Below are 10,927 nucleotides of genomic sequence, written 5' to 3'. Positions count from 1 at the left end.
GGAGAGACTGAATATGCTGGCGCTGCGGGCAAATCGGATATATTGCTTCTGTTTGTCGTGTTCGACTAGACCAATAGAAACATGATTCAAACTTCACAAGGCCTATGGCTGGGGGCAAGCAGTAGGCTTTCCCAGGGGTTTTCCAAGAAGCATAAAGGAAATGACACGATAGAGCTAGTAGGACAAGCTAATGATGTTTCTGTTGTCATCAATGGTATTAGAGTAAATTCACTGATTTATACCGGATCGATCGTATCAACAGTTAGCCAGACATTTTATAACACAATTTTTAAAACGACTCCGACTGAGTCCATTACAGACCTTTTGAATGTTGAATGTGCGAATGGAGAGAAGTTGCCATATAATGTCTTGTCTACGTAGAGGTTGAAATAGAAAGTAACATTCTGCCAAATATGGAAAGACAACGTTGTCTAATGCTAGTCGTGCCAGACAGCAACTACAGTAGTGGCGTTCCTGTGTTGCTATGGACAAACTACCTAATGCATGCTCCAGAGGAATGCAAAAGTGTGCATGGAGCAAGATTTCTACAGACAGTTCGATTGCCAACTCCGTGGTATTTGACATTCAGATGTTTTACCTTGCGAGAAAAGGAGTTAGCAAAGGGAAACATTTGTCTGGGTGTGTTGAAGAGCGCAGAGTCACATGATCTTATTGTGATAAGCAATAGCAATGTGATATTGCGAACCTTCCTTAATAAAGGTGTACCTTATAATTCAGGGGATGGCCCCGGTGGCCTAGTGGTTAGAGTGTCCTCCTCGGATGCGGGAGGTCGTGGGTTCGATCCCCGGCCGAGTCATACCAAAGACTTACAAAAATGGTACTAACAGCTGCCGCGCTTGGTTAGTGTTAGGACTGGTCGGCTTGGTGTCATGATAATGTGACTGGGTGGGACATCATGCTACATGTCTGCGGCATGATGCCCCAGTGCTAGACATCATTATGAACTGTCATACTGCAGACATCGTTGTTGTTGTTGTTGTAGGGTTTAACGCCATTTTCAGTACAAGATAGGCTATACATGGCGGCCAGTATTAATGGTGGAGGAAGAACCCGGGAAAACCCCAAAAAGAACCACCGACCCACGAGAAGCTACTGGCAAGCTTTCTCACATACCAACATTAGCCGAACCCGCGACTCGAACCCACGCAGACAGAGGTGAGATGGCATAACGGTGAGCGCTTTAGACCACTCGGCCACTCGGGGCCCTGCAGACATCGTAGCGATATGACTGAAAAATTGTTAAAGCTACGTTAAAAATCCAAATCAGACATTCACATACACACATATTGTTCAGCACTTGCTTTGATTCAGAATTCAGTGATGTCCACAGTAAATGAAGACTTAGATATTTATCCAGGTCTGGTGACTTACAACTACACGAGGAATGGTATGATACTAGTTCATATGTCAAACGTGACTGCCAGGACAATTAGTATTCCGCCTAGAGCTATTTTGTATGAGTAGCAAGCAGTGGCTGTGGCTGATATCCCAGCAAATGTGGTTAGAAGGGAGCGAGTAGATGATCTCCTCAGTCAGATGGACATCACTTCGGATAAACTGTCCAAAGATGATCTACAAAAAGGAATAGAGCCCTTAAAGAAATCCGAAGACATTTTTTCCAGAAGTGAAACAGATTTAGGATTTACGGCAGCTGTAAAGCATCGCATTAATCTGATGGACGCAACACCTTTTAAACAAAGATACCGTCGGATACCCTCTTCCACGTACAGAGAGGTGAAATATCTCCTTCACCAATTACTTGCTAGCGGAATGATTCGTAAATCACATATTCCTTGGGCCAGCAATGTTGTTTTAGTGAGGAAGAAGGATGGAAAACTTCGCATGGACGGATTGTGCGTTGATTTTCGGCAGTTGAATAAGATGACAATCAAAGATTCCTATGCCTTTTCCAGGATTGTAGATATCTTTGACTGTTCGGCTGGATTTTAATATTTTACAGTGCTGGATATGAAGTCGGGGTATCATCAAATTGAATTAGATGAATCTCATAAGAAGAGGACAGCCTTTACAATGGGTCCACTAGGTTTCTACAAGTATGAGAGACTACCCATGAACTTTGCAATGCACAGCTACGTACCAGAGCTTGATGGAAGAGTGTTCGGAGATATGCATCTGACCATCTGCGTGATCTATCTAGATGATATCATCATTTTCGATAAAACCCATGAAGAACATTTATAAAATCTGAAAAAGGTCCTAACAAGGCTTACGGAGTGTGGTTTGAAGTTGTCTCCAAAGAAGTACCAATTCTTCAAGAGAAAAGTCGTATATGTCGGCCATGTTGTATCAGAGGCAGGTGTTTAGGCAAATCCAGCCAAGATCGACAAGATCATAAAGTGGCCAGCTCAACACAGCCCTGAGGAAGTGAGACTAATCCTTGGATTTGCTGGCTATTACCGCAAGTTTATGAAGAACTTCTCGAAGATAACTAGCCCATTATCAGAACTAATGCCAAGCACTCAGAATGTAGCCTGTAGTCGTGAGAAGAAAATTCAACACATACCATAGAAGTGGGGACCGGAACAGAAGAAAGCCTTTCCACAGCTGTAGGATGTTCTTTCGTCACCACCTATTCTAGGCTCCGTTGACATTGGGCAACCTTTCAAGCTGCACACAGATGCCAGTCAACACGGCCTTGGTGCGGTTCTGTATCAAATTCAAGATGGTAGCAAGCGAGTAATTAGCTTTGGCAGCGGGGCCCCGAGTGGCCGAGTGGTCTAAAGCGCTCTCCGTTACGGATCACTGCCATCTCACCTCTGTCTGCGTGGGTTCGAGTCTAGGATTCAGCCAATGTAGGTATGTGAGAAAGCTTGAGAGTAGCTTCTCATGGGTCCGTGGTTCTTTCTGGGGTTTTCCCGGGTTATTCCTCCATCATTAATACTGGTCGCCATATACTTTACTGTGTACACTAACAACAATCCGCTCACGTATATTCTTACATCAGCCAAACGTGATGCCACTGGGCATCGATGGTTAGCTGCTCTATCTGCTTACAACTTTGACATCATTTACAGAGCCGGATCGAATAATTCGTACGCGGACGGTCTATCTCGGTTTCCATGTGTAGAGAGCAGGAGCAGCCCCGAGGATATGAAGACTATTACCAAAGAGACCTTACACGCTCTCTGTAATTTATCTAGTGCCCAACCATTTGTTGAAAGTCTTTGTCTGTCTGCAGATGTTGTTGACGACACTGACTCTGGTTCTGGAATTGCCGCAATGACAGACAGTGATTGGAGAGTTGCTCAGTCCAAGGATCCTATTATAAAGGAATGGGTAAAGCATGTACGAGACAAAGGAAAGCCTAATCGACAGTCCCAACATACTGGAATTTAGCATCATTTAGCATTATTTCAGACCTTTGACAATTTATGCTTGCGCAGAGTTGTGCTATACAGGATAACAAGTGCTGATGATCATGATCAACTGCAGCTGGTACTTCCCAAGTCTCACTGTTAGGAGGCTGTGCACTACTTGCATGATGATTGTGGTCGCTTAGGCCGAGACAGGACACTTTCTCTCCTGAGAGATAGATTCTACTGGCCGCTCATGGCAAAAGATGTGGAAATATGGACCCAAAAAGCCGTCGTTGCATGCTTAGAAAATCGTCAACGGATGTTCGAGCACCACTTGTAAACATGGTGACCACACAGCCATTGGAACTCGTTTGCATCACTTTTCTGATTCTTGATATGTCCAAAGGAGGCTACCAAAATATACTGGTTATTAAAAATCATTTTACCAGGTATGCACAGGCCATTCCGACAAGAAACCAGACAGCCAGGACTACAGCTGAGGCTCTGTTTAATAGTTTTTTTTAGTGCATTATGGTATGGTCCAACGTTTACATTCAGACCAGGGTGCAAACTTTGAAAGTAAGGTCATCAAAGAATAATGTCAAATTACTGGAATAAAGAAGTCTCGCACGACACCCTATCATCCAATGGGCAATGGTGTGTGTGAGCGATGGAATAGAACACTGCTAGATATGTTGGGAACTATCAACCCAGATTAGAAAAGGGATTGGAAAAGCCATTTAGGACCATTGGTTCATGCATATAATTGCACGCGACATCAGTCTGCAGAGCAGAAGCCATTCTTTCTGATGCTTGGAAGAGAGCCATGTCTACCGATTGACCTCGCATTTGGATTAGACAAGGGTAGTGGATCGGGAAATTTGTCCATTTATATCAAATCTGAAATCGATTGGAAGAATCGGACAAACTAGCCACATGTCTTGCGGGAAAATCTAAAGAAAAACAGAAGAGGGCATATGACATGAAAGCAAGAGCTGCAACTCTTTAGCCTGGGGATAGGGTTCTTGTGAAGATAGTGGCATTGGATGGAAAAACACAAAATTGATGATTGCTGTGAGACTAATGTAAATTGCTGTGAGACTAATGTTTACATTGTGGAATCCCAACCAAACCCGGATATCCCAGTATACGTTGTACGATCGGAAGATGGCAAAGGACCCAAACGCACTCTTCATAGAAATTTGCTGCTTCCTACTTGCGTCTTGCCAATTCAGTCGAAGCATAATAATCGTAAGCAAAGAGAAATAAGCTTTCAAGTCTGCGACATCCACCACTAGAAATTCACCCAAGAATAATTTAAAGGAAGCAGATTCCGACCAGGATGAAAGAAACTCTATATCGCTTTATCTTTCAAGTGATAATGAAATGATTGGTGTATCTGGTGGTACCGAATCGGCAGATACGGGAGATATGTCTGTCAAGAACAGTGTTGAAGATGATTTAGCCGGCGAAAATTCAGTTACAGACTCCTCCAGTGAGAGTCTTAGAGTGAATGATAAAACCTCTTCAAACCAACATGACGGTAATCCCAGTGTGGGAGGAGAGTTGGCTTCAGCTAGTGCAGTTTGATGATAATGAGCAGAGTGATGACACTGCTGAACAGTCTGGAGCTATGAATCCAGAAGACACTGTGATCAACATTGATAATGATTCTGCAGTACCACGTCACACCAGGGCTAAGAGCCGCAGTAACGTAGTAGTTACTGATCAGTTACGAACAGAGAAGAGTCCCTTGTCTGTTCCAGCACCACGACGTTCTAGTCGAGTGACGAAAGCGCCTTCATGGATGACCTCTGGAGATTATGTGATGTCCCAAGCCGTTAATGAGCCAGACTGGTTGTCAAAAGTCCGTGTCTTCCAGTCATTTCACGCAAACGGAGGTTTTAACAGTATGCCTGAAGGCATCTCCAAAGCCATACTTTCCATCATTTTGGATACCCCTAAATGATTTTATAGTTTTATATATTCGTGTTTTAATTAGGCAGAAGTGGGTATTTTATTATTTTATGTAATTAATGTTCATTGATGAGTGAAATAAAGTCATCAGTTGCAATTATTTTGTTATTCTCATTTTACACATATTTAGCCATTAAGGCAACCTTGAACCAGGATTATCTGTTCGAGTGTTGTACACTCGGAGCAATGAAGCTACCCTGATTGCTGTTCATGCTGGGTTGTTCTGTTGTATGACAAGTGGTAAGTAACTTTCCGATTGGTTAGCTTGCTACTTGTCCGTATAAACAACATAGCATGAACATCATATTTAGTGGTGTTCATTCCAATGGAGTTTCTGAAGGGTACTGGTCATGCGACTGCGTTAAGAAAAGTGCCTGGTGATTCTTTTGCTTCAGTGAAAATGTGACTTGACCTTTGTTCCATATGATAAGGGTGTAACAAAGCAGGAGAAATGTATTTATCTCCAGTTACCAACCTTGTGCACAATAAAACCAATTTCTTATATATATATATATATATATATATATATATATATATATATATATATATATATATATATATATATATATGATGGTGTATATTCATTGACAACATTGTATCAAACTTTTAATTCACCTATAACGTTCACCTACCAATGATTCAATTTACGTCGGAGTCATCGAACGGTTCCAGTATATATTTTGCATACTCAATCTACCCTTCTGGAGGGAACATAAAAACTGACTTATACTCTAAACCAACTGATTCTCACCAGTATCTTTTCCCGACCAGCTGCCAGCCCCAGCATGTAAAAAAAAATCTGCCGTATGGTATATGCGTTTGAACCAAACGTATACGTTCTAATCATGCCACCTTTGAAAAGAGATTGAGAGAGCTGACGGGTACCTTAGAAGGAGAGGGTACAGATGTAGGTACATTGAGAAGGCTATTACTAAAACTAGATTCATCGACAGAGGAACACTCCTGATATGTAAAACCAAGAAACCCAACAAGCGTGTCACTTCGCGCTAACTTTTTGCTCCAATTCCCCAAACCATACTTATTATTGAATCGTCTGACCGTCTCAAGGGTATATTTCAAAAAGTTCCTATGGTTACGGACCGAAGACCTAATAATCTCAAGGACCGTCTGGTACGTGTCAGAGTAACTGCAAACAAGACCACAGATTCAGGGTCATACCATTGCAAAGAAAGCATTGCCTAATTTTCAAACATATGCCCGAGACCAAATCTTTCAGATGTTCGGCAACAGAAGTTAACTACACGATCAATCAGAAGTTAAAATGTCGAGTCAATAATACAATCTATCTTCTTACAGGCAAGACGTGTTATTCGATATGTTGGCGAAGCCATTGATTTCAGATAGCGAATGAATAAACTCAAAACCCACATTCGCAAAAAAATCAACGTGAATTAAGTCAACCACTACAACTCGAACAGACATTAAGTCGAGTCGCTCGAGATGTTACCGATTGAATCTAACCATGTGTGGGCAGACACAGAACGCACACGTAAGGAACGATTCTGGATACTCAATTAAAAACTCTTGGGGAATATGGCCTAAATGAAAAATCTAACCATCCCGTTGCAACCTTGTCAAAATTACAGCCAGGCAAAGTTTTACACCCGACGCAAAGTTTGCACTAATATTTATCCAAGTTTTTACATCTTACTATCATTATTATTATTATTATTATTATTATTATTATGTTAGTTTTTGCCAATTATGCCGACGTGCAATTATTTTAAACTCGTTACATAACTCTACCAGGATATAATTTCTGGCATCGATCTCTCACCACTCCTTGTCTTGTACTTCGTTGATAACTTAGAATCAGGTCAAAACATTCTGTCTGGTTAGTTATTAATACAAGAACCCACTCGTCTATTATTACCGTACAACTATAAATTGTTATATTGCTTGCTTTAAATTGCCCCTAGTGATTATAACATGTAGAATTCCACAATTTTTCGTAGCTGTTGTGTTAAGTGTTGTTTTGTATTAAAAAATTCTCGCCTGAGTTTGCTTAACCCGAAATGTTGGGAAACCTTTTTGAATTTGCGCTGTTATCAATTATATATATGTGTGTGTGTGTGTGTTAACTTTTACGATCAAAATGATACCTACCGTTATTGGGGGTCAGGTAGAAAGACCTAGATCATTTGGTAAATCAGGTTTAGAAATAGGTTCAGAGAGTATTGTTGGACATGAGGATGTTGATGACAAAAATGAGAATGTTGTATTTGAAGGTGTAGTTAGACGTAGAACAAGGCGCTTTTATGTGGGTGGCATTGGCGTCAAATCTACTGCTGAAGGCCTCGGTAAATTCTTGAAAGAATACGATATAGATCCGTTATCCATAAAGTTTATCCACAGTAGACGTAATTGTCTATCGGCCAAGCTGACTGTATATAATTCAGACTGCGACACTGTTGAAAATGATGTAACATGGCCAAAAGGTGTTTATGTAAGAAGGTGGTATGGGAATCAATCTTGGCGAGACAGGTTTAGCAATCGCGATCAGGAGGCAAATGAAGGTGCAGGATGCGATATTCTGTGACTAGGGTGACAGTTAATTGTTCATAAATTTGCCATTATGTTCTGTCGTAAGTTAATGTGTTTTGTCATCTTTGTCATTTTAGTCCTGCTTTCACGATGCATAAGTATTAATATGCCTATATTGCAAGTTAATATGAATCTTAATATACTGACCTGGAATGTTAGAGGAATTATGTCCTCTGCTCTTAGCTTTAGTGCAATGCTGGATAAATATAATGTTGACGTAGCTTGCGTAACTGAACATAAACTATTACAGCACATACTTCCATTTTGCGATACTATTCGTTCTGATTATAAATGCACTGCTAAGGCAGAGGATATTTCTTCTAATTGTATGTTAATAAAATGTGGTAAAGGAGGAGTTGCAATCTTCTGCAAAACTTCTCTCATGAGATATGCTAACTTTATAGATGAAGTTAATAGTGACAGAGTTGTTGGCATAGAATTCAAATTTCCTGATATGCAAAATGTATATATTTTTTGTGTATATATGCCGACCCTATTATATGGCATAGATTGTTACAAAGCGCAAATTGAGTTGATTCAAAATCTCTATGATCAGTACTCACAGCTGGGGGACGTGTATTTTACTGGTGATTTCAATGCAGTAGCTGAACCAGCCAATTTCAGAGATTACAAAGATAGAGTATTTCATGAGTTCTTGCGATATAATAATCTAGTGAGTGCTGGACATTTAATAATATGCACTGGTTCCCGCTATACGTTCACCCCAGCAAGAACGATGATTGATCATTTTGTACTGTCGGATCAATGCGTAGGTAGATTACGAAGTGTGCACATTGTTTCAGATCACGAAGAGCACGCGATATCTGACCACCTCCCCATCCTTACTTCCCTTCGTACAGTGACCTGTGGGAGAGACTTCAGACAGTCTATGAAGAGAAACAACATAGCCTGGAATAAATTAAACGCTGATATCTTGAAAAACTATCAATCTGATCTGGACCTTCGCCTGAAAACTTTAGATATAGATACTATTTTGGACAATGTTGATAGCTTTTACCAGCACATTGTTAATGCAATACAGCAGTCAAGCGACATCGCGCTTCCAAAGTCTAAATTCAATTATCATGCCAAACCATATTGGTCAAATGAACTCAAAGAAGCACATAAACTTCAAAGACAAGCTAGGTATACTTGGATAAATGAGGGAAGACCGAGGGGTAGTCAATTTAATTCTTACAGAGAATATAAAGATAAGAAGAGAGACTTTAGAAACGTTCAAAAACTGGCTGTGGAAAAATATATGGGGGAGGTGTATGAAGAAATTGAAAAAGCACATGAATGCGATGTAAGACACTTTTGGAAAATGATCAACATTAAGAGAGGGAACAATACAAATTTTTGTCAGGAACTATCAACTGATGGAGTTTGTGTCCGTGATGATGATTCCATCGCAAATGGCTTTGCTAGATACTATGAGGACATTCACACGCCGAATTTAAACCATAGTTTTGACGGAAACTTTTATGAATTTATAGAGAGAGAATTAAATCGGGGTCTACAGGACGAAGTAAGCCATATCGAGGCCTTACAGACCAGTATCAGTTTAAATGAAGTAAGAGAAATCATTAAAGGTCTAAAGAAATCAAAAGCATCGGGCCATGATCAAATTTGCAATGAACATTTGATCTATGGCAGCGACTACCTCATCGAGTGTATGACAATTTTATTTACTCGGATGATTGATCAATCTTACATACCTGTAGATTGCAAAAAAGGGTTAGTAATACCACTGTACAAAGGTAACAGAAAATCAAAGAACTCCCTCGAAAGTTACAGGCCTGTTACTTTACTGCCTGTTATCTACAAAACCTTTGAGAAAATTATTCATGAACGTTTGGTAACTTGGCTCAAAGATACTAATTCTAGTATACCCAGTTCACAACAACATGGTTACCAAAAAGGTTTAGGCTGCACAACAGCGAGTTTTGTGCTGTTGCAATCAGTACAATATAATGTAAACATGGGTTCACGGGTTTTTGCTGCTTTTCTTGATACAAAAAAGGCATTTGATACCGTGTGGCACGAAGGACTGCTTTTTAAATTATTCACGTTGGGAATTACGGGTAAATCCCTTTTGATATTTTTTAACATGTATACAAATTTACAGAGTAAAGTTCTTGTAAATGGGCAATTTTCAGATTGGTTCTCAATTGGCCAAGGAGTGAGACAAGGGGGTGTTTTGTCAACCTTGATGTACACAATATTTATAAATGACTTGCTGCTACAGTTAGAAAATAGTGGATTTGGAGCAAAGATTGGATCTTTAGCTGTGGGAAATCCAACCCTAGCTGATGATATTTCACTTTTGGCTATATATCCTAGCAATCTACAAAAGCTGTTAGATATAGCATACGACTACAGTAATAAGTGGCGATTCGAGCTTAGTGTTACAAAGTCATACATTATCATTTTCGGACCCCAATACAAGAATTTTATCAATATGAAATGGTATCTTGGCCCGTCATGTTTGCCGGTCACCGATTCGGCAACACACCTGGGTCACCGGATTAACTCAAAGCTGACGTCGCATGACGCAATACTCGATGCATGCAAGAAAGGGAAAAAATCTTTTCACGGTCTGTTTGGTATTGGCATTAAACCGAATGGTTTAAATCCTTTGGTTGCTGCAAATGTAATTAAAAAGGTAATTTTCCCTTCAATGTTTTATGGAAGTGAATTATGGTGTAACATTTCAAAAAGTGACCTCGCTTTATTGGATAAAACTCTGAGGTATTTTGCCAAACATTTACAAGGTTTTCCAATACATACAAGATCAGACATTGCCCTGGGAATGCTAGGATGGACATCAGCGCAGTCCGAAATTGATAGAAGAAAATTGATGTTTTTACACAGATTGTGTTTGATGCCTAACAATGTACATACTAAACGTGTGTTTAACGTTGCGTTATTTCACTTCATTCTGAGCGGATGCATGTCAAGCTGCGGGTTAATTTCAAATTTATATTATACCTCAAAGAAGTTTGACTTGCTCGGGTATCTAACTGATTATTTACATCATTCTGAAA

At 40.1% G+C, this 10,927-nt stretch overlaps 1 protein-coding gene across 1 annotated transcript; it reads left to right on the top strand.

The window, feature by feature from the left end:
• Positions 1 to 413: 413 nt before the first annotated feature.
• Positions 414 to 1,971, top strand: LOC149783367 (uncharacterized). The gene is made up of 2 exons (XM_089933383.1): positions 414 to 761; positions 1,486 to 1,971. The coding sequence occupies exons 1-2, from the start codon at positions 414 to 416 to the stop codon at positions 1,969 to 1,971; spliced, it is 834 nt and encodes a 277-aa protein (XP_089789509.1).
• Positions 1,972 to 10,927: the final 8,956 nt, after the last annotated feature.

The sequence above is a fragment of the Sinohyriopsis cumingii genome, chromosome 14 (genome assembly GCF_028554795.1).
Source record: "Sinohyriopsis cumingii isolate HCF-2022 chromosome 14, ASM2855479v2, whole genome shotgun sequence".
NCBI classification, from domain to species: domain Eukaryota; kingdom Metazoa; phylum Mollusca; class Bivalvia; order Unionida; family Unionidae; genus Sinohyriopsis; species Sinohyriopsis cumingii.
This window is presented reverse-complemented; position numbering and strand designations above follow the sequence as displayed.

What these genes read in the sequence shown, in the direction of transcription:
- LOC149783367 (XM_089933383.1), top strand. Translation starts at nt 414, where the DNA reads ATGGAAAGACAACGTTGTCTAATGCTAGTCGTGCCAGACAGCAACTAC. An exon ending in ATGGCCCCGGTGGCCTAGTG is followed by an intron (nt 762 to 1,485) that starts GTTAGAGTGTCC and finishes TTGTATGAGTAG; the next exon opens with CAAGCAGTGGCTGTGGCTGA.